This window comes from Alexandromys fortis, unplaced genomic scaffold (assembly GCF_014885135.2).
Source record: "Alexandromys fortis isolate MF-2015 unplaced genomic scaffold, M_Fortis_MF-2015_v1.1 scaffold_72, whole genome shotgun sequence".
NCBI lineage: Eukaryota > Metazoa > Chordata > Mammalia > Rodentia > Cricetidae > Alexandromys > Alexandromys fortis.
The window spans coordinates 7279826-7302859 of NW_026067969.1; the positions used below are offsets into that span (position 1 = coordinate 7279826).

A 23034-nucleotide genomic window follows, 5' to 3' on the forward strand; every position below is an offset into this window, starting at 1 on the left:
AATAGCACAAAGTAAAGTTCCCCATAGTTGTTGGGGGCCTTGTGATTTCCCCTCCCGTGTGCTAGGTGGCCTGGGCTGTTTGTGGTCGTGTGGAGCATGGTTCGTGCAAAACCTAGAAGTGGACGGTGCCCCCCAGCAGCCTCCCTGTCTGCCCCTGCTGATGGGGCAGCATTTGTTCCTGCCAGGCAAGGCTGCTTGGAGCTCCAAAGTGAGCAGTGATGTGTGAATGCGCTCGAAGTTTGAAAGGAAAGGCTGACGGCTGTGGTTCCCAGACGTCAGCAGGTGGACAGAACAGCTGGGCACAGGATGCCCCCGGGACGAACTTGAGCAGCCAAGCCCACAGGCTCCCAGCCCTGTGGTGGCAAGTATTCAGGCTTCAGACTTGGGTGGTGGGGGAACTGGAGCCTCTAGAGGCGAGAGGAAATTTCGAGAAAGTCCTGGGTAGCAAGCAGCCCCTCCGCCTCCTCCTAAGGAAGAGAGGCCCATTTTCTAACGCACCCAAGAAAAAAAATATACATAAAGGTTGATGTGTTTTCAAATGGTTTTGCTTTGTTCTTCTTTTCTCCCCGTGAGTATTAACCTCAGGGACCCCAGGGACGGCTTGGCCCGCTAGAGCACCTGCTGGGGTCACGCGCAGTCATTAGCTTTGCGGTCAGTGCAGAATAAACCCCAATTCCAGGCAGTGACGCGCGTGTGCGTGCGGCTCCCGGGAAGCCTGTGCACCGCAGTCCTGTGAAGTCCCACTCTTTCCTGCCTGACTTGCTTCTCTCCTGCTATTCTGCCTCCAGCTGTGGGGGCGTCAAAGAAAAAGATGAGATCAAGTTGAGGGGAAAAATTGTCTGATTTCTTGAGCCCTTTGTTTCTCAGGCCCCTGGCAGGCGGGGCTGGCTGGGAGCTGGTAGTCCCCGGGACCCACTGAACTGGTGGGGGAGTGCCAGGGACCAGTGGTCCTGGACAGGGACAAGTTGATACAGGTACCTGCAGGAGGTGGCGAGCAGGTGTGTGTGCTTGGTGTGGCTCGCGATGCCTCAACTTCCTACCTCTGTCTCTTTTTAGAACCAAGCACCTCCAGGTCTCTACACAAAGACTCAGGACCCTGCCAAAGCACCCAACAGCCCAGATGTCCTTGAGATAGAATTTAAAAAAGGTACGTGCCCATCCATGCAGAATAAGGGTGAGTGGATTGAAGGGGCCCCGCTCCTTTCCCCTCCTTGCCTGGGATGCAGGCCCTCTAACTCCTTGCATTCCTGGAAGCTAGAGCACAGGCAGGGCCTTTAAAGACTCCCAACCGTATGAGCTTCCAAGCTTGGGGGGAGAGTTTCCCAGGCTGTACTCCAGGGCACTGACATCAGATCTTGTCAGAGAACTTTCTGTCTCAAGTAGCTGGCTTTGGGAGAGTCACTCTCTATGTCCTTGAGCCTCAGTTTTCCCCATCTATAAACTGGGGGTGGGAGTACCTGCTATTTTCCTAGCATGCAAGGAGTTCTGTAGGGAGGGCATCCAGCCAGGTGCTGCCACCAGGAAGTACTTAGTAGTGGTTAGCCTGCCACATAGCTGGCCTCTGGGACTCCATTGAGACTCCACTCAGAAAGCTGGGCCCATTTGGGTCATCTGGGGTCTCCAGTCCCTGGACTCAAAGCTACTGCCCCTCTGGTTCCCTTCTCTTGCCCTGGAGGAAGGAATGGGTCATGGACTGTGTAGTGATTGAAACGGAGCCCAACTGAGAGGGTACAGGGATACAAGAAGGGGACTCTTTTAGGAAGGCTTCCTGAAGGAGACAGTACCTAGCAGAAGAACCTAGGGAGGCCGGAGGTTACGCATCCACCAAGTGGCCCCCAGGCTGAAACATAAGCAAGAGTCAGTCTCGGATGGCTCAGACTCTCTCCAAGGGACCTCAGAATTGGAGGACAGGGTGATGGGGGATGGTAGAGGCTCCGTGCGTCCCTGGCTGCTATGACCTTGTGGAACTTATCTCTCTGGGGCTGAGGTATAAGCCACGGAAAGGCTGTTTACAGATACCCAGTGTAAGGTATGGATGGAGTGAGGGTATGGTACCACAACGGGTCAGCTGCCCCCTCCAGCCTCTCCCAAGGAGCTGCCTCACCTGCCTGTGGCTACCTTCTTTGTCCCTCTTCAACTGTGTCAACTTGAATCTCACACTACCCAGGGACCAAAGAGGCCTTGGTTGGGACCCTAAACACAGGGGCAGCCTTGAGTCCCCTCAAGCCTTCTGTTGGGAAGGGGCCTCCCTGGAGCTTTACTCTGAGCAGATGGTAGGATGTGCCAGGCCACACTGCAGGATTCTCTCACAGGGCCTGTCAGCCCCTGGGAGCCGGGAGAGCAGAGGGCGGGAGGTAAGCAGGAGGTGCAGGGAGTCCCAGGCACAAGCCTCCAACAGCCCATCCTCGAGGAGCAGGGCAGCCCCAGGCGGAGTTGGAGAAGAGAGGGCTATCTGAGAAAGAGAGGGAGGCGCCCTCCCTTGCCTAGTCCTCATTCGCTCTCTAGTTAATTTATTTGAAGTTTTAATCTAATTATTAACTATTTTAAAAGCTAAGAGGCTTTCTCCGGCAGCAGCACCAACAATGTCAACCTCTCCTCCCCAGGCAGGCCCCATCCAAGGCCCCAGCGTTGGGTGATAATAGGACCAGGGATGGAGAGAAAGAGGGAGGCGAGGGGTAGGGGGTGGCGAGGGGGCTTAAGGTTCATTATTGGGCAGACTTACATTTAATAGCAATTTACAACCAAGTTATAAAACCCCTGGAAATGGGGGTTAAGAATGGTGAGGCTGTCAGCGCCCTGAGCAGAGCCCCTCCAAACGGCGCCTGGCTAATAAAGACTCCAAAGCCGCTATTGAGCCCTGATTGGCACCCGATGGCTCGCTACATGGTAATGAGCCGGGCAGATGGGTGGGGGATTAGCCGCCAACTTTGAACGGCTTTTCTTTGTCACTGTTACGGCTCTCTTGTTAGCCCCCTAATACATTTATTACCCATTTCACACCGCTCGAGAAAGTGCCCCCTCGCTATTCAAAGTCAACCCCAAACCCACCCACTGCCCCCTCCCCACCACCCCCCTCGACATGGCCCTTCCCTGGCTGAGCCTCGGCTGTCTCCCTCCTGCCACCCCAGACAACACATTTCAGAATTCATGGGTGTCTGCTGGAGTGAGCACCACCCCCAGATCATCCATCAGGTGGCTTTCTGAGGGTCTGGGGTACATGGCTGGGACCGAGAGGTCCCTGTCCACCTGGCAAGCATGGCAGAGCACTGCTTAGATGCATGTGTGTATGCACGCGCATGCACACACGCCTGTGCGTACTCGAAGGGTCTGGCTGCACCTCGGCCAGGCGGCCCCCGGGTAGCTGGTGGGGACAGAAGGTGCTCACTGGTAAGACAATGACGAAGCGTGAAATTCAATTAGTTCAGGGCCTGGTTCCAATTTCACAGCCCCTAAATGCTAAAGGGGCAGAGAGAATGGGAGGGAGGGGGCGAGCGTTTTTATTGCATTTTTCCCTTTCATTCTGGGGGGCTTTCTGGCCCCTTCTCTCCCCCCAGCACAGGGCTTTGAAGGAGTCATTGGGACTCCATATCTGTCACATCCATTTAAGGCGATGTGGGTGGAGGGAGAGGGTGGGGTGGTGGGCACAGGCTGCTCTGTTGAGCCCCAGCCTGGAGGCCCACTGCTCTCTCTCTGTCTGCCCCAGGGGTCCCTGTGAAGGTGACAAACGTCAAAGATGGCACTACCCACAGCACTTCCTTGGAGCTCTTCATGTACCTGAACGAAGTTGCGTGAGTGTCCATAGACTGCCCCGACTCCCAGGACTGCCACCGCAGGCAAGCGCTGGCTTGGATCGGGGTGACTAGTGATCACAGCTGAGGTTCACGACCTGGAGATCCGACTGTCCGGGCCCTGTAGACAGAGTCTCTCAGACCATGTTGGTTTGACAGGAGCATCCTGGTGTCTATTTAACCCACAACCCATGATAATAAAGGCCCCAAGGCTACCACTACCACCTATGATCGGTCCAGCTGGGGCTGCAGGCCTTTGGTTGAGCCAGGCATCCAGAGACAAAGAAAGATGAGTCTTAATGAGGCCGGGGGCCAAGCAAATCCCACCCAGTTCAGAGGTAACAGGTGAAACAGGTGTCACTCTGCGTGACCCAGACGGGGCCTTAGTTTACCCAGCATCCCCTGGGGCCTGTCTTCCCAACTCGGGTGCTCTCTAAGTTGAGCCTTAGAACCTGAGATAGAGCCAGTATGCCCATAAGCTGCTCTATAGGCAATCCAAAGCCACCTGCTCAGTAGGTGGCCTCGGTCCCCAAGCCTGGTGGCTGCACCTGAATCCAAGTGACCTGTTCTTCCCAGGGGCAAGCACGGAGTAGGTCGCATTGACATCGTGGAGAACCGCTTCATTGGAATGAAATCCAGGGGTAAGTGTGTGTGGCACCTGCTGGGGCCTACTTGGGCACCTCCCAAAGCAGACCCCACCAGTACCATTTGGATGTCACCATTCACCGGACACCACGGGGCTTACCCTTCTTTCTCTCTACCCCATGAAGTGAGGACTGTGGCCTTTGCCACACCCCCCTACCCCAACAAACACACTTCCCAGGTGCTGTAAGCAAGGCTGCCTCTAGAGGAGGGAGGGGTCTAGGAGAGAGGTCGGTCTAGAGGTCAGGCTGTCTTGTGTCGCAGGCGGGCCAGCCAGGTTAAGAGGCGGACCGTGCAGGGCCAATTTCGTGGTCATTAAGGCATTTCTCTAGCACCAGGAGGGCAGTAGAGTGGGACTCTTGCCAGGGAGGGCGCTGTGAGTTACACACAGGAACCCTGAACAGGCCAGGCCGGTTCTGGCATGTCTCCAAGGCCTTTTTGCCAGGGACAGATAGACCCTACTTTTCTGTGGTATGCCTGCCACTTTGGCTGGTGTAGGCTGCCACCATGGGGCCATCAGATCCTCTTCTTGGCTGGGGGATGGAGAATTAGTTGATCCCAGGGTGATGGGGGTTTGGTGCCTTGGTGTTTTCATGACTCCTTATCATCAGTCATGTGCCATCCCTGGTCCCTGCCAGTCGTGTGTGTGTGTGTGTGTGTGTGTGTGTGTGTGTGTGTGTGTGTGACCAATGCTGCAGTGTTTTTAGGGTCTTCTTCTTATTTCGGCACTTAGGGCCCCTGAACTGGCCACCTGAATATTTAAATACCAGTGACATACTGGTAGGGACTTCAGATCACTTTGCTTCCACATTGATTGTAGATGAAAACGGCCAAATAAAACGAGGCCAAGGTTCAGTCCCAGCCCTGGTCCTGGGGACTTTTCATATTGAGATTCTAAGTCCCAAGAGAGCTGATGGGCTCTCAGCTGTTAGGGGAGATGAAGATCCGGAGACCTGCCCTGGTGAGCTTGGGCTGGTAATCTCTGGGCCTCGGTTTCCCCTAACGTATCTGCCTCTGCCGGTTGGGCAGAGCTAGAGTTGTGAGAACGTGCACCACTGCCGCTCTCCAAGGCCTTGTAAAGAACAATGCGCTAATGAGTGTCTCTCTTCGTTCCCTGTCTACCTTTGTCTCTAACCTATTTAGCATCTGATTAAATGCCCCTTTGTCTCCACCTGCCCTTGAGAGCCACACAAAGGAATTCCTCCAAGGCAGCTCCACTTGGGGCCTTGGGAGAAACTAGCACCTAGTTTTACAGATGGGCACACCAAGACCCTGACGGGGCAAGGGCTTACTCCAAGTTACAGGCAGGATTCAGAGGGGTATCCGCCCAGGGAGGCCAGGGGAGGAGGTCTGAGAGCCTAGGGTGTGGAGATGGACAGATCCAGGTTCGAATCTACCCACGATAGTATGCACAGCTTCTGTGGAGGTGGTTCATCAGTGGCTTCAGTCCCCAGGGGATTCTGGGGGAGCACAAAAGCAGCCTTACACCTTCTGGGATCCAGTGCAACTCAGGTATGTCAGATACCCATCAGACCCTTCCTGGGCCCGTGGAGGATATCACTGGTTGCGGCAATGTCCCGTTGATCCAAATGCAGCTCAGTGCTACTGGGGGCGGGGGGGGGGGGGGGCTGCCAATCTAACAGGCTAGTTACTGATGTCCTTTCCCGGGAAGATAAGGGTTGGCCAGACCCGACTGAAATGTCGTCCTGCCGCTCAGAGAAACAAAACTGAGAGGGAGGGGGTGATGATAAAGGCCTGGCCTGCAGCAGTCAGGGTAGAGAAGCTGGAGACGATGGCGGTGGAATATCTCCCACCTGGTTGAAACTGGGATGGACTGAGAGGATGGAGAAGGCAGGGGCTGGAGGAGACAGCTGGCCTAGTGGTTGGCGGGCTCTCTGAAGACCTAACGTTGAAGGCCAAGGCTTTGGCACCCAGCCCAAGTCCTGGTCCTGACTTCGTCTCCATTGAGAATCAGTGAGCCTTGACTTCTTCACGTGTGAGATGGGTTTGGGTGCTGTGTCCTGAAGGTAGGCCACCCTCCTGATAGAGACCCCCAGAAGAGCCACAGCATGAAATCAAGTGTGTCCCAACCGGATTGGCTCCTAGAGCCAGTCCATAGAGAAGCCTGGCGCTCAGTCCTCAACTCTGCCTAGATACAGTGGGTGTCTCTAAAAGCTCAGGATTTTACAGTCTCAGGGAGGGAGATTGCTACGTGACCTTAGGCAAGTTGCTTTCCTTCTTCAGAAGGAAGGGGCCAGCCTAGGGGAGCTCCCCAGGAGTCCTCGCTTGCCAGTTTTTATGCTTGGTAATTTTAGGGTATCCTGTTTTTATTTCTGCACGCCCAACATTTCTCTGTGAAAGCAAAAACAGACAATTAATGAGGGTCCTATGGACTCCCCTTGAGGAGTTTATTAGGTGTACAGTGACAGCAAGACTGTTAATCATTGATTATGCCGAGGGCAGAGCTGGGGTGTTCCGGATCTCCGTGTATGTGGGGGGAAATGTCATTTGTATTGATTTTACAAAGCTGGTAATTGACATTCATTAAGAGCCTGATTTTTTTTTCTTAGGGGGCAGGAGCCTAGGGAATTGGGCAGCATAGCACCCTGGGTCTGGGTGGCCTGGCTGGAAGGCCCTGTGGGGAACCGTAGGGTCAAGGACTGCAGGCTGGGAGAGCCTCACGGAGTGGCTTCTCTGTTTTTTGCCTATTCCCTCCTCCTTATCACATTATCTTTTTAACTCTGGAGGGGGGCTAATTAAGTGAAGTAAATTAAATCAGTAGGGAAGAGAAGGAGGAGGCAGGCAGGAGGGAGCCCAGGAAGGAGTCTCCTGGCTGTGTCTGTCCCTCCTGCCTGCCTCTATGTGTCCTTTACCTCAGCCTCTCTGGCCTGGCTCTCAAGCCCTCTCCCCTTCTGCCTTGTCCCACTGGCCTGGCCTTCCCTTCATGGCTGCTCACCCACCCCACCCCTGTCTCCCCATGCTGGCCTTTTCTCCCCTCGCTGCTGGCCCCCCACCTCCGCCCACCGGACCTGGTCAGCATCTTCTCTCGCAAGCTTCCTCCTTTCCTTTATCTTCCCACTCTCTCTCCCACTTGCCCCCTGAACTTCATTTCCAAGAGAGTAACAACTCGCTTGCCCTTTGATCCAGCCTTCCTGCCTGTCTATCCAGCACCCCCTGCCGCCCTCCCAGAAGCTGTGCTCACATGGAGTATGACAGACAGAGAGCAAGAGCAGACTTGTGAAGCAGGAGACTCGGCCCAGCAGCTAGTCTCAGAGACCCAGTCTGATCCACAGGATGGGCCACCTGGGCACAAGAGCCTAGAGAATAGCTTAGACTCCCACCCTGACTTGTTTCTCGTCACCATGGCAACCATCTCCAGTCTTGTCCCTAGTACCTAAGAAAGGAGACCTGGGGCTCCAGTCAATACCCGTCCACCTCCCAGTCCCTTCCCTGGGTGTCAGAGCCTTGGGTTCAAGTACCCTAGCCCCTAGCCTGACTCCTACGTGTTTGGTAGAGGCTATTTCATTTCTAGCACAGTTCTCAGCCCAAGCCAAGCCTCAGTCTTGAACTGATAAAAATTTGAGCTGCTGCGGCTGTGTGGTCCCCACCTTTTCCTCTTGGTCCACTCTCCACTTCCCAGCACCCCTGCTCCTTGGCCTCCCCAGCCCCCCACCTTTCCTAACAGCAATTAGGGTGTGATTGAAGCTGCTCCACAGAGGGCTGCTGACACCTCTGTCTTTCCCGTAAACACGGGGAGATGAAAATAGACACTTGGAACCGCGGTGCGTGTCACTCTGAAGATATCTGTTGTCTATTCCACAGCCGCGCAGTTCAGCTGTCATTTCCTCCTCTTTGCACGGTGGTTTGTATGCCGACTGTCAAAAGCCCCCAAATCCATAGTCTTTTAGAATCAGGTTTCTGTCACCGGTTTTTTTTTTTCTCTCTCAGAAGAAATACAGAAATCATCTGTATCCCCTGTCCCTGCCAAGAGAGTGGATAGCTTTAAAATACACACACACACACACACACACACACACACGAGAACTAAAACCAAGCCTTTTGATCAGTCACAATTAACTTTGAGACCACCTGGGATGTGATCGGGAATATTAATTGTGCTCACATCTCTTGGCTAGGACTTTGCTGTACGCCTGTGACCTTCCAGCTGCCGGCTGACAACCGTGAGGCTGGTGCTGAGAGCTCTAAGGGAGACGGGTTCTGCCCGCCCTTCTGACCACTCTTTGCTGCTGGTGCCACTGGTCTCATTTTCTGAGGGACACCAGACATGGGCAGTACCGTCATACCTTGGGCCCCTGGTGGCTCTTTCCAGAATCCTAGACACTGCCTGCGTTCTCCTCCTCCTGGACTGTTGAGGGTGATGCTGTGGAGACACCTCAGTGGTTCTCTCCAGGACTGGTTGTGAATCTCGATGCTTGCTCTCGGGGCATGTCAGAGGTTAGCCTGTAAGACGCAGCCACTTAGCAACTTCCTGTTTTCCTGTCGGGGCTCAGAGAGGGCGCTGAGTGGGACCAAGGCCACACAGTCAAGCCAGATGCAATGTCAAGTGGCTGAGATTTCTGGTTCCAACTCCAGCTATGGACAGACAGCTTGGCTGTGTCCCCAGTGGCTTGGGAAGGAGAGACTTGCAAAGAGGGCATCTGGGGCCCCAGAACTTGAGAACATGGAGGCATCAGGCCTGGGATGCTGCCACCACCACTACCTATAGCCGGTGTGAGGACAGGCGTCTCCAAGCTATGACAAAATAGATCCTCACAAGGTCCCTGCTCTGTATCCAGAGGTGACCCACAGGTTGTGCAAAGTCACTTTGTCACATTGTTGGTCTTCCTAGGGTGACAGAACCCGCCTTGAACCTTATTTTATCACTGCCATTTTGGAGGCAGGTACTTCCTGCATCTATCTGTCTTTCTGAACAGCCTGCTGGGTCACTGGGCCTTTCCTAGTGACTTGGGAGCATCCAAAGACACTGGTAGGTGGAGCCATCCTGCCCCAAGGACTGACTTCAACCTCTGTGCTTAGAATTGTGATGTTGGGTCTTGTTTGGTCATGGTTTATTTTTTGAGGCAGAATCTCAGGTAACCAAGCTGGCCTTGAACTCCTGATCCTCTGGCCTCTACCTCCAAGCCTCCCAAGTGCTGGGATTACAGATGTAGAACTACACATCCAGCTCAGAAAGTTATCGGAGTTGTTGGGGAGGGGTTGCAGTACTGAGGTGAACCCAGGGTGTATGCCGGGCAAGCGCCCTATCACTTTGTTTTTGGTTTTCTCTGTTATGGGTCACTAGTGGCTGTTTTTAGACACTGTTGTGCTCTGAGGCCTAGGTAGGTCTCGAACTAACAGCCTCCACCACCTGGCTCTACCTCCTTGGTGATGGAATTACAGGCACATCCCACCAGGATCAGCTACTCCCTGCTGAGGTCTTGGGTTTCCTGCCCTCAGGCTGTCAGCAGTGGCTTTTCTTGGTCACCCTGCCTGTCACTGCCTCCAGCTGCCTTTCTGACTCCCTGGACGTTGCTATGGAAATGAGAAGACCCGGGGGCCTCGGAGGTCTAGAGCACAAATGTGAGGACATCCAGGGTGTGGTGGGGAGCGAGGTCACAGGGAGATTCAGGAAGGTGGAGGACATTGTCTAGAATGGCAGCCTCACAAGTAAGAGGGATATGGGTGTGTGTGTTATGTGTGTTAAGCATTTTTAAACTATCATAAAAATAAAGACAACATAACTTCTTTTAGAGACAGGGTCTCTCTCTATAGCTTTGGCAGACTTGAAACTCAGAGACCCACCTGACTCTGCCTCCTGGGTGCTGGGATTAAAGGTGCTACCATGCCCAGCTCAGGTGCGCAGCCTGGTGACATTAACACGTGTACATTACCACCTTCCTCTCGGGGGGCTTTTTCACTTGCTCGGACTGGAATGCTATCCCCTTTAAATATTTGCCCCTCATTTCCCTACGCCCCAGCAGCCACCTGCTATTTGCACCTCTGGAAATGGAGGAATGCAGGATTTGGCCTTATAGAACAGGTTTATTTCATTTGGTGGACTTCAGTAGTTTTGAGATGGGATCTTCTATAGCCCAGGCTGGCCTTGAATTTGCTCTGTAGCTAAGGGCGACTTTGAACTTGTGGTCCTGCTTGTCTCCACCTCCCAAGTACTTGGATTACAGTGTTGTTCTTTTACACCAGTTTGTATGGTGCTGGGGTGGATCCCAGGACCAGGGCCTCAGGCCTCTTAGGCAAACCCTGTCCTATGGAGCCTGCCTGCTTGTTGTCTCTGAGATAGGGTCTCATCACACAGCGCCCAGGCTAGCCTTGAGTTTGTGTTCCTCCTTCCTCAGCCTCCATCAGTGCTCTGTAGAGCTTGGGGATTGGCTAGCATGGCACTGTGGCTGGGTTTGTGAACAAACAGTGCTGGTGTACATGTGTGAATCAGTGTGGGAAGATGGTAGCGAGTTGCCAGGACAGCTGAAAAGCTCTCTTCAGCTTTGTGTGTTGAGAAGAAAAGGTTCAAGGGGAAGGTACTGCTCCTGTCCCTCCTCCATCAGGACAGTGGACACAGGTTCTGTCCAAGGCCATACCAGAGCAGGGCCTGGCTCCAGAACAGGTAGAGAGAGTCCTGCCTCTTGGCACCTCTGTGTCGCACAGATCAGGGATCCAGGGGCCTGGATTCCATTCCCTCTCTGGCAAGTCCATTTTCAGGGGCTCGGCTTCCCCATCTGTACAGTGGAGCCGCTGCTCAAGCCCTAAGCAACCCGGCGATCTCTGGAGAGACATGTGTGTGTGCTTACATGTTCATGTGTGTGTGCACGCAGCGGTCTCCCCCTCCCCAGACTCCCTGGTGGAAGGAAGGAAGGGATATTTGGGGCCCTGGGCTCCACTGTAGTTGGTTTAATTACAGGTTTTCAACTGCAGGCCGGTGGGCATGCATTGGGGAGGGGGTGCGCTGCTCAGAAACCCTGTCATTTTCCCACGTCTGAGGGCCTCTTCAAAGGGGGCATCTAGACATTTTCTCCACAAGCCGCAGAGTGGACTGTCGTGGCCCCAGCATGAACATAATGACAGACGCATTTTGCAGCAAGCTGGGAGTGAATGGGTCCGACCGGCTTCTCTCCTGTCAGACAAGTCATTATTTTTTTCTTTCTTTCTTTTTTTTTTTTTTTGTCATTTGCTGACAGTTTGGGTTTCATGTGTTTCTTTCTTTTTTTCTCTTTTTCCCCCTGCCTGGAAAAATGGCTAGGTATCTACGAGACCCCAGCAGGGACCATCCTTTACCACGCTCATTTAGACATAGAGGCCTTCACCATGGATCGGGAAGTACGCAAAATCAAGCAGGGCCTGGGCCTCAAATTCGCAGAGCTCGTGTACACGGGTACGTACAACTCAGCTGTCCCCAGAGCCCCACCCTCAGGCCCCATCTCCTTCAGAACTCAGAAGTAGGAGCGGAGGGGTTGGGCCCAGGGTGAGGGAGCAGAAGGGACAGTGGGATTGGCCTTTTCAGTGCTCTTCTGTCCCCAGTGTCAGAGAAGGACTCTGCGTCATTACCAGTGTTAGCCAGCCTGAATCCAACAGGTATGGGTATTGGCAAGATGTATGGACAACCTGCATTGTTCCCACAAGTCTCCCAGGTCATCCGCAGCTCATTTTACAGATAGGGGAGCAAGCAAGGAGTGGGGAGGGGGAGGGGGACCCTGCTAGTCTGTCCATAGGAGATGCTCCCTACTGACCTCCAGTGGGGGACAACAGAGGGGGACATGTGTACCCAACATGTGTGGCCACATCCTCCAGACGAGCAGTGCCCGCTCCAGGACCCAGACTCTAGACGGCACATACAGTCTTCATGGCAACCAAGGGTCTTAAGCCGGAGTCCATGCCAACCCCCACTGTTGCCCAATTTTCTTCAACTTGTGAGCTAAGAGTCATTTTAAGCTTTTTTCTTTTAAACTTTTAAAAGGTTGAAAAGGGGAAAAAACCTTTCATGACATATGGAAATTATGAAATTCAAATCCATAAATAGTTCCAAGGGACACAGCCTTCATGTCCCTGTGATCTGGGACAGCTGTTTGAGCTGTGGTGGCAGAGACCTGGAGGTGCACACAGCTGTAACGGTGACACTGGTCCTGGGTGTGATGACACAGCCTATCATCCCAGCACTCCTCATCTGTGAGTTTGAGGCAAGCCTGGGCTACACAGTGAGACTCTGTCTTTACAAAGAGCAAAACAGAGCTGAGTGTGCTATTGCACACCTGCAACCCACGCTCGCATGCGTACACACCCACACTCTTTTTTAGGAGGCATTTCCTGATCTTGTCTGTAAGTTTGGGGGATCCCGTCAGACTGCCAACCTTGGCAGCTCTGAGGACCGGAAGTCTGGGTCTCTGGATAGAGTATGTCGATCGCGGGCACCTGGCCGAGCCCTCTGGTCACGCCTGTCCCCTTCCCATCCTCCCGGGCCTGCTGGAATTCATCCCAGGGTCTCAGGAGAGCACGCTGACTCGACTGGCTGGCTTTCCTTCTTGCTGCCATTGTTCTTGCAGCTTTGAAGCCCAATCTCCCCCTCTCCAGGTACAGACAGGTGTTTAAATATCATTGTTTCCTACGGGCTCTGCGGGATCTCAGTGCTGAAAGGTGGATTTTGGTTACAAAGTGGGATTGACATTAAGACGTGGCAGGGTGTGAGGGAGGGCAGAGAGCACCTGGCCTGAGAGCCCAGGAGGCATCCCTGAGGGCCAAGTCAGGCAGAGGACAGAGAGAGAGAGAGAGAGAGAGAGAGAGAGAGAGAGAGAGAGAGAGAGCGAGAGCGCGCTTCCGGGCCCCACGGTGTCAGCATCTGTCACTGTCCTGCTGGCGCTGGGCTAGGTACCTAATGAGTTTTACCTGACTTCGGCTGCACAGAGGTGGGGCACTGAGGCCCAGGCAGACGAAGATATTTAATCAAAGTTTTTATGGCTGATAATTTACAGTGGCCGAGCCTGAGACTGGTTGGCTTCAAAAGCCAGGGTCACTCCCACGGGACCTGGGAAGCTGCTAGCTAGCAAGAAATGGTCGGGGGGTGCTGCAAGACACAGAAGTCCTGACTGCAGGCTCTGTGCCTGGGCTAAGTCCCTGCTCTGTCAGCCAGCAATGAGCCCCGTAAATCCCAAAATGAGGCTGAGCGATTAGGAGCTTTCAAAGGAAACAAAACCCTGGAGTAGCGAGAGGAGCAAGGCTTAGACCAGGTCATTACTGCTGATATTAACTCTGCCTGAGTCCTGTAATGTCCAGGTGTCCACAGAGGTCAAAGCCAGCCCTCTGGAGGTCCAAAGTGCTGTTTGATTGGTCCATTGCTGGAAGGAGAGGTGCTGTAGACCCAGCTTAGCTGGATGCTGTCCCTTACCCTCTCTGCTCCTCAGCTTCCCTGTCTGAAGAGTAGAAATGGCGACCCTAGGGGCCAAGGGCATGGATGCACTGTGCATCAGGGACAGTGCCAGCAAGTGCTACATCACTAAGGCCTGGTGTGGTTTCCAGTGTGGGAGCTGGGAGGCTTTGCCTTTAGTTGGCTGAATGATCTTAGCCCCTGGACCTCAGTTTCCCCTCCTGTAAATTTCAAAGGTGCCAGGCCGAAGACGTGCTGATCCCCGCCCACTGATTACCCCTGGTTCACAGCCCGCCTCTTTGCTGTAGCAGTTTATTTTATGTGGCCTCAAGACACAAATGGGGAGACTGGGCGGACATAGGAAGTCCAGCTCCTGGGTTCACAGGATTCCAGGACCACTGTCCCCCTGTCTTTGTGAGTCTCCGTCCACCTTGCTATCTCCCTCTGCCTTCTCCATTTCCAGAGTTCCTTACTGGCTACGTGGGGTTCGGGGATACTCTCTTCTTCCAGGTCAGCCTTCAGGACACCCCCCCCCCAAAAAAAGGGGCCTGGTCGAACATCTTAGTTGGCAGCTGTAGCCCACCCAGTAGACATGGGGCCCCCTCACCTGTCTTCAACATGAAGATATAATTACAACTTTAACTGACATTTGTCCCCATCAGAAATGGGGCCTGTATCCCAGGCCTAGGAGAGGGACACCCTCTGCAGCTCAACCCCAAGCCCCTCACAGGCCTGGACATGCAGGATCTCCTTTATACAGTGGGACCAGGCTCACTGGCCCATTTCAGGCTGGGTCCACTGGGAAAAGAAACTTGAGTCAAAGACCTCTATGGGCTACAGACACAGATCCCAAGAAACAGCAGGGGCCATAGCAGGGGCCAGTGGCTCCTACACTGCTCTCTGCTCTTTCTGTCTCCAGCTCCATCTCCCAGCCTCCCAGCCTGGGAGGATAATGGGCTAATTATCCCAACTGAGAAAAGCAGACTCTAGGCAGGCTGCAGAGATGGGGGCATGTCCCTGCCCAAAAAATCCAATGGTGCGTCTTTAAAGTCCCTTGTTTAGAAGTATTCCATCAGACCTGGAATCTGCCATGATCCTACTGTGTGACTTTGGACAAGTCCTTTCCTTCTCTGGGCCTGTCTCCCAGAGAAGACAGTGACAGTGAGGGGCTGCCAGAGGTCACACAGTGTTTAAACAGCAGAGTTAAATTCTCATTGGATCCACACATTCCTGAAGAGCAGTTAAGTAATCATATCTTGCTATGTACTGGGGAAAACAGTCCTGAGGAGGTCTATCCTGTGTCGCGGTAGAAGTGACCTGTGAACTAACATGGTGGAGGCTATCTCCCTGTCTGGTGCTCGCTCTCTCTCTCTCTCTCTCTCTCTGTCTTTCTCTCTCTTCCTCTCTCTCTCCTTCTCTCTGTCTTTCTCTCTCTCTCCTTCTCTCTCTCTTTCTCTTTCTCTGTCTCTCTCATACACACACACACACACACACACACACACACACACCAGACTGAGCCTCCCTCTTCCCCGTGCTGTCCCCTCTAGGCCTCTAACTGTAGCTGGGCCCTGCTGACCTACCATCTTATCAAGGCAGGAGATCGCAGGCCATCTGGCCCCTGCAGCTGCCCAGGTGGGCTCACCTTCCTGGTTCTTTAAAAAAAAAAACCTTGTGCCTAGCCTGCCCTTCCCCCAATCCTGACTCCAGCCACCTGCTGTCCCTCAGTCCCAGGCTCCCTGCTCTTACCCAAAAGGGTGGCTGTCCAAGGACAGTGGGCTCTAGGGGGAGGACGTGTACTTTGTTCCCTAGTCCCCTATAGCCTTCAACACCGTGTGCAAACAGCCAGTGCTCTAGTCATAGAGAGGAAAGCGCCTGTCATCACAGCAGACAGTCCGTACCATCTAGCCCAATCCAGGCCACACTTACAGCCTCTGTCAGCTTGAACAAACTCTTCTCTCCTTCTGTGGAAATACAGGCTCTCTGAGTTCTTGTCCCCAGGCTGTAAGGTTGTCTGTGAGCTGACTTGATGATATACATCTGGTAATATTCACGGGGCAGAGAGAACAGTTCAGGGGTCTGCCCAGGGCGCCACTCAAAGGAGCGCCACATACCCCATGCGTTTGGGTGCACGGGCTGTGGTATTCCCACTTAGCAAGAAGGGAAACAGCAGAAGATCATGGAGCCCATGGCCTGTCTGACCACAAACCAGGGTGACAGCCCTGGATACCCTCACTTCTTAGCCCCATGACATGTGCCTCTGAGCCCAATCAGAAGATTCCTATCGTCCTCACCAAAGTGGAGCACCCATGAGTCAGGGCCAGGTCTTTCTGTGACTCCTGTGACACCTGCATGAGGCAGGGGTATTCCTCCTCCTGACCCTTATGCAGTGATTGCCTTTGGGGGACAAAGAGGTCACTTCTTGACCCATGTATCCCTTGCATGTTTATGGAATGGGGCACAACTGTGGGTTCCTCAGTGCATTAACAGTGACACACGCCAGCACTCACAAGTGAGTAAGGCAGACCTGAGTCCCAGACCATCACAGGATAAAGCCTGGAGTTCTCCTCCTCTATCCCCATCCTTCCTGTGCCCCAGCCTGAGGCCCAGCGGGACCCTCCCAACACCTTTGTGGTTTCCTCCCCACAGGTTTCTGGCACAGCCCTGAGTGTGAATTTGTCCGCCACTGCATCGCCAAGTCCCAGGAGCGGGTGGAAGGGAAGGTGCAGGTGTCCGTCTTCAAGGGCCAGGTGTACATCCTTGGCCGGGAGTCTCCACTCTCGCTGTACAATGAAGAGCTGGTGAGGTAGGTTCCCGGTGCCGCAGCCCGTCATCTCTGGGCAGCTTTCCCAGCACATTCTTGTTGATTTCATGTCGAGCTCTCTGTGGGAGACCAGGGGAATGGTTATGATGGACAGATATCTGTAACATCATGGACCCCACAATAGGCCATTTGGGGAGGAAAGTGTCATTCAAATGACAGCCATGGGCTAGGGATGGGGCTCGGTTGGTAGAGTGCCTGCTTACATGAAGCCCTAGGTTCCAGCTCCAGCGCCGCACAAGCTGGGTGTGGTGGTGGCATCATCCTAGCACTCAGGACGTAGAAGCAGGAGGATCAGTAGTTCAATGTCATTTTCTGATGCAAATGAAAAATCATTCTGAGCCACAGGAGACTGACTCAAAAAATGAGACAACAAAGGAAAGGAAGCCAGGCAGGCTGAAATATGGAATTAGGAAAAATTGCAGAGTTGGAAAAGAAGCAAGATAGTCTGGCTGGGTATAAAAGTTAGGCTGTGGAGCAACTTCCTTGATAGGAATTCTCCTGGAGGGTTTGGTAGACTCCAGGGGCAGCACCTCTGATTCTGAGCCTGGGAAGAGCTTGGGAAAATCCAGACTTGCAAGGACACCTGGGAGAGAGGAAACTGAGAAGCCAGGTTAAGAGATTGAGCTAGATAATAAGGAGGACAGGATCGGATCTTCTGGTCCTTGTGTCTGCTCTGAGGTACGGGTTCTCACTGGCAAGGGCGGACACTGGCAAGGGGTGGTCACAAGGGTGCTAGAGAGATGCTGGCAGGCTGGACTGGGTTGGTGATAACAGAAAAGCACATGAGTCAACCCACCTTTAGGAGTTGTACTGGAAGTGGAGGGGGAAGTGCAGGAACACTAGGGATGACAAGGCATAAGGGGGGGCGCGCATTTTCCTCAGTGGTGCCAATAGAACCCAAGGCTCTCACCCGGCAGTGCTCAGCCACTGACCCACACCCAAGCTGTACGGGAGTAAGTGCTGAGGGAGGTGAGAGGTAAGTGACAAGCACCTTGAGTGTGAGTCTTATCTGAGATAGCCCAGGAGAACCCATCTTGTCTGTTTTTGGGCAATGAGTACAGAATAGAGTGACATTGGAGGGCCTCAAGCCTGTTGTTCTCTATGGACAGAAGGGGCCACCTAAAGCCGAGGGAGGTGAGTAGGGAACTCAGAAGGAGAGTCTCAAGGAGCTTCCTTCTGGGAGGACCAAGCCAAGGGTGACTGATGTTAGGGAAACCTATGGCAGATAGTGAGCTAGCTAAGCTGATACGTTCTAAACTCCTCCACATCAATGCCTAGAGTTTGTTTTGACTTGGAAGACAAGGGAGACACAAGGTTTGATTGTGACTAAGGGTAGCCTGCCCTGGGAAGCCCAGCCATGTCCCCTGGGCGTCACTTGGCCAGGCTGTGGATGGGGACAAGCCCACAGAGCCAGGCAGAACGACCTGAGGAGGACCCTAGCCCCAGCTGGCTCAGGCAAGGCCTGCCCTGCCCTCCCAGGGACCACTTGGAATTAAGAACGAGTTTTGTTTGGCAGTCAATATTATTTTTCTCCTTCCCCTCTCTCTGCCATATTGAGTTTCCTCCCCCCCCACTTCAATCTCTCTAAACACTTTATAAGCCATAAATATAACCGAATCAGTTTAGATCAGTCGGGGTAAATGTCAAATTATCTTCTCTCTTTCTCTCTCTGGCTCTTTCTCCCCTCCCCCTCCAAATGAACAGCCTCTAATAACCTGCCCAACCCTTCATTAAACCTTACAGTCTCACTCAGGGAGATTAAATGAATAAAGTAAAAAGGGAAAGGGGGGAAAAAAGAGAAAAGCAGAAGCAGTTATTCTCACTGCGTCTCCGACCATTTCCCTTTTCTTTTTGATTTCTACATCGCTGACTTGAAAGCCCTTGAGTGACAGCGTCACAGGGACCAGCGAGGAAGCTGCGAGAGGTAGCAGAGCTGGAAATGCCGGGCGCAGTAGGTAGAAAGTAATGTAATTACAGAGCAGGTCAGAGCCACTCGAATGAGCAAAAATAAAAGCACAGAGGTTTTTCTGTAGACCGTCAGAGGCGGTAAAAAAAAATCATTGTAAACTCTGTTTCCACCCCCCCCCCCCCATACGCACCAAAGCACTATTCAAAAAAGAGGCTTTCCGTTCCCAAACAAGCACGGCTTGGGACTCTGGGCAGCCTCACGGGGCAGGTCTGTCCTTGATGGGGCCCTCTCTGCGGGACTCCTCGAGCTGTTTGTCCAGCTTGTCTTGGATGCGGGGAGGGTTTTGTTGTTTCTGTTTGTTTGTTTTTGTGATGAGGTCTTGTGTAGCCCAGGCTTCTGCAGATTCAGTATAAGAGGATGACCTTGAACTCCTGTCCTTCAGCCTCTACCTCCTCTGGTCTGTGATCTAGAGAGTTTGTTTTGACTTGGGAGACGTGGAGGTGAAGGGGGAAAGGCCCTATGGCCCGGGATGAGGGAAGGGCTCCGTGACCAGCCTGCTCCCAGGACGGTAACTAAAGGCAAGGACTTTGGACAGAGGTGAGGCTGGGTTTCCAGAGCCCGCTTGACAGGAGGTGGAGAGCAAGTGATGCTAGCTTGTGTGTTCCTAGCGCTGCAAATGAACCCAGGCAAGCAAAGCTTGTTGACTATAATTGCACAAATTGGTACCCTAGTCTAGACCAGCCGTTCCTGACTATATAGGCACAATGAAGGAAGCCCAGTGCTCGCCTGACATCCTCTTCTCCTGAGGGAGCACACTGGTCACTGGTTAGCTCCTGGTGTCATCAGGACCCAAACCTCAAAGGGAACTCTGGAGAAGAAAGGGAAATCAAGAGAAAGGTCATGGAAGGCAGAGCATGGGGTGACTTTGAGACCTGAAAAACATCAAGGTTAAAACTCAAGGCTCCCATGGGACATGGACAGAGACTCCTTTTGGTTTTTAGGGGGAGACGAAGGTGAAGAGACAGGGTTTTGCTAGGTATGTAGCCTAGGCTAGCTTTCACCTCTCAACCCTGGTGCTGGGGTTATAGGTGAGGCCACCTTTCCTCATTTGTCCTTAGAAAAGGTTCAGAGTTAAATTGGAGGTGTGGCTCAGCGGTATAACACTTCCCTTGAATGTGCAAAACCAGGGCCACCAGAAATGGGAGTGGGGGTGTTTCAGAGAACCAGAGGCATGACCTCAGTCACGTGGTGGCAGGTACTTCTCACGAGAGGCGTGACTTTGGGTCCCATGGTGGCAGGTACTTCTCACCTGCTTCCCAGTCTTACCTCTTGGAAAGGACTCCTGAGGAGATAGGCCATCTCCTTGTCCTCAGGAACCTTGAGATTGCTTTGCTGTGAGGCCGGCACTGTGCCAGACTAAAGACAAGGGCATGATAAAGAACAACATGGAAGTCAGGGGTAACAGACTGCAGGGCCCCGAAAGCCTAACTTATCCAGGTGCTGGGGTGACAGTGGTATTTGCGCCTGTAGCCTGTGACGCTCTTTTGTTGTTGTTGTTTTGTTTTGGTTGTTTGTTTGTTTTTCGAGACAGGGATTTCCTATGTAGCCCTGGCTGTCCTGGTACTTGCTCTGTAGACCAGGTCAGCCTCAAACTCACAGAAATATGCCTGTCTCTGTCTCTTGAGTGCTGGGATTTAAAGACATGCACCACCACCACTTGCCCTGGCCCAGCTGGCCCAAGAGTGCTTAAAAAATGTCTGAATGAATGAAAGATGGATGGACGGACGGACGGATGGACAGACGGATGGATGGGATGTCAGTCATAGCAAGTGCTTGCCATGTTCTAGCTCCATGACTTCATGTGAGCCCTTGACAATGATGAGAGTCACTGGTATTCACATTCCCAAGGTGCACATTCATCGCCGGGAACCGGCATGCTTCCCTGGGCTCTCTGAGTTGGCTGGCAGGCATAGTCGCCAGTCCTGGATGGCTGCCAGGGAGGATGCTGCTATGGGTGGAGCTGCATAGGGGAGGACAGCTTTACTGAGCTCAGCAGATGACAGATACTGTCAGACCATGGGTATCTGGGTCAGGATGGTTCTGTAAGGTCTGCATGGTTTGACAAACCAGGGTGAAGGTGACTCTATGGGATTCCGTGCTGTAAATGCCTCCCAGGAAGCCCATCATCTGCTCCAGTCTGTAAACCATCGGATGTTGTAGGCCGTTTCAGGCTCTGTGGAGGACCTCAGTTTACAAATGGCAGGAGGAATTCACAGACCCAGAGTTAGCCGAGCTGGGACTCAACCTGGTGCCTCTTTGTACTCAGGGTAGAGGCTTCTGGGCGCTACTTGGCCGTCAGCTGCTGGCATGGCACCTGACCCAGTGCAGAGCTCCCAGAATATGCTGAACAGAGGGGGGCTGGGCAGCGGGGAGTGGCCGGGCATCGCTAAGCTCCACTCTTTCTTCACAGCATGAACGTGCAGGGCGATTATGAGCCCATTGATGCTACTGGCTTCATCAACATCAACTCGCTCAGGTGAGAGACTCTGGGCCATGCCGATCATCAGAGGTCTCCGGCTATAGGCAGCAGGGTCTGATGTTCCGCTGACCCCTCGCGCACCATGTCCCTGTCCATCCACCTGTAGCTCCTCCACCCAAAAAGTTTCCATTCTCAGCAGGCCTGATAGGCAACAGAATCTGAGGGAGTGAACATTTGACTCCCTGGATTCTATCCTGGCCTCTAACAATTGCCCTAATGCCTCCAGTCACAAGGACACTGTGAGCTCCTAGACTGTACAGACAATATAGGGAAATGGCCGGAAAGGCAAAAGAATCTTTACGTCACTGTCCCCAGCTGGAGGTCAAGGCATCAAGTCACTGAGGCCTGGAGGTCGTATGCAATACCTGAAGTTACTTGGACCCGGAGTCTCAGACCCCACCCCAAGCTCCAGGAGGGTGGGTACCCCTGCCCCACGGGTGTGATGACGTTCTCACAGGAGCCTATGGGAATCAAGCTCACAGCTACAGATGCTGGTACACAGCAGGGCTCAGCAGCTTGCCACCCCCTCCCCCCCAGGGCTGCTGTGCTCAAAGCGAGGTCATTGTGACAGCTGTTCCTGGGCTCTTTCCTAGTTTGTTTTAGTTCTTTTTAAATTTTTTATTTTATTTATGTGTATGCTTTTTGTATATGGAAGTCAAAGACCACTTTGGAAGGCCAGTTCTCGCCTTCCACCGTGCAGGCCCGAGGTTTCAAACTCAGACCTTAAAACTTGGCAGCAAGCACCTTTACTCACTAAGCCATCTTGCCAGCCCCTAGTTTATTTTAATTTGTGCAGAGATTTTGAAAGTTCCTCAGACCCGGGCCCAGAATAGTTAAATAACTCGACGAGAGTCACACAGAGTCAGTGGTGCTGAGTGAGGAAGACCAACTCTGGGTTTTCCATTGCCAGCTCCTGACGCATGGGGTTGTGTCGGGAAGACAGAGATGGCCTCTCCTGACTAGCATCATGCCTTGGTTCCCGGGAGCCACCCCAGGTCTGCAGAGACCTCTGCAGCCAGACTTCCCAGACCCCTCCACCTTCTGCCTCCTGCTGCCAGTAGTTTATAACCCCATAAACCTATTGAAAAGGCCAGAACATAATGGCCTCTTCATTTCTCCTATTGCCTGTTAAATGCTTTATCTTCAACAATGACAAACAATGTTTCCCCCCTCTGATAAATTAATTACATTATCCTGATTGGAGGAGCCAGGGGAGGCTAGGGCAGGAGAGGGGACCGAAGAAAAAGACAACTTCACACACATCTTAACAAACAGCTGCCCCCACCGCCCCCATCCCGCCTGAATTAATTGAAGGGAGCACATGTTGTTATTGTGAAATTACATTTTTCTTTGTTTTCCATCTGGTTTACAGGCTGAAGGAATACCATCGCCTTCAGAGCAAGGTCACCGGCAAATAGACCCTGACAAAGAGGAGCTGGCCTCCCACTCTGCAGCTCTCCCAGGCTTTAGTGCTAATTGTGATAAATTCGTAACTGTGGCTTGTTCTCCCACCACCTGACTGGGGCTGCTGGGTGCCCCCCCACCCCAGGCTTTGTTCCCTAGTCCCCCATAGCCTACAAAATGGTCATCCCAGGGAAGGGGAGGGTGGGGGCAGCTGCAGAGAGCGTAAAATGGCAATTAAAAGAAGCCACATTAGTCTTTGTCTCTGCCTGTGTGCATGTGTGCTCACGCCTAGCCCGACCTCCGTGTCTTCCTTTAAACAATGTTTTATGTTATACATACACACATATGCATACATACATATATACCTATATGTGTGTGTATGTACACACACATATGCATACACACACTCACATGCACACACTGGGGGTGGGGGTGCACATGAGTGCAGGTAGGTGCCCACAGATCTCTGAAGCACTGAATCTCCTGGTGCTGGAGTCACAGGACATTGTGAGCCATCAGACATGGATGCTAAGAACCAAGTTTGGTTCTTTGTGAGAACAGTAA

At 53.0% G+C, this 23034-nt stretch overlaps 1 protein-coding gene across 1 annotated transcript in view; it reads left to right on the top strand.

Moving 5' to 3' along the window:
- The window catches only part of Ass1 (argininosuccinate synthase 1), a 48658-nt gene extending 25936 nt beyond the window's left edge, over positions 1–22722 (top strand). Inside the window, exons 10-16 of the mRNA XM_050155398.1 lie at positions 1057–1147; positions 3704–3788; positions 4365–4429; positions 11683–11814; positions 16444–16600; positions 20998–21063; positions 22439–22722. Coding sequence (XP_050011355.1) covers positions 1057–1147; positions 3704–3788; positions 4365–4429; positions 11683–11814; positions 16444–16600; positions 20998–21063; positions 22439–22484 — 642 coding nt within the window. The 3' untranslated portion in view covers positions 22485–22722. The remainder of the gene's footprint in view (positions 1–1056; positions 1148–3703; positions 3789–4364; positions 4430–11682; positions 11815–16443; positions 16601–20997; positions 21064–22438) is intronic.
- The last annotated feature ends 312 nt before the right edge of the window (positions 22723–23034 follow it).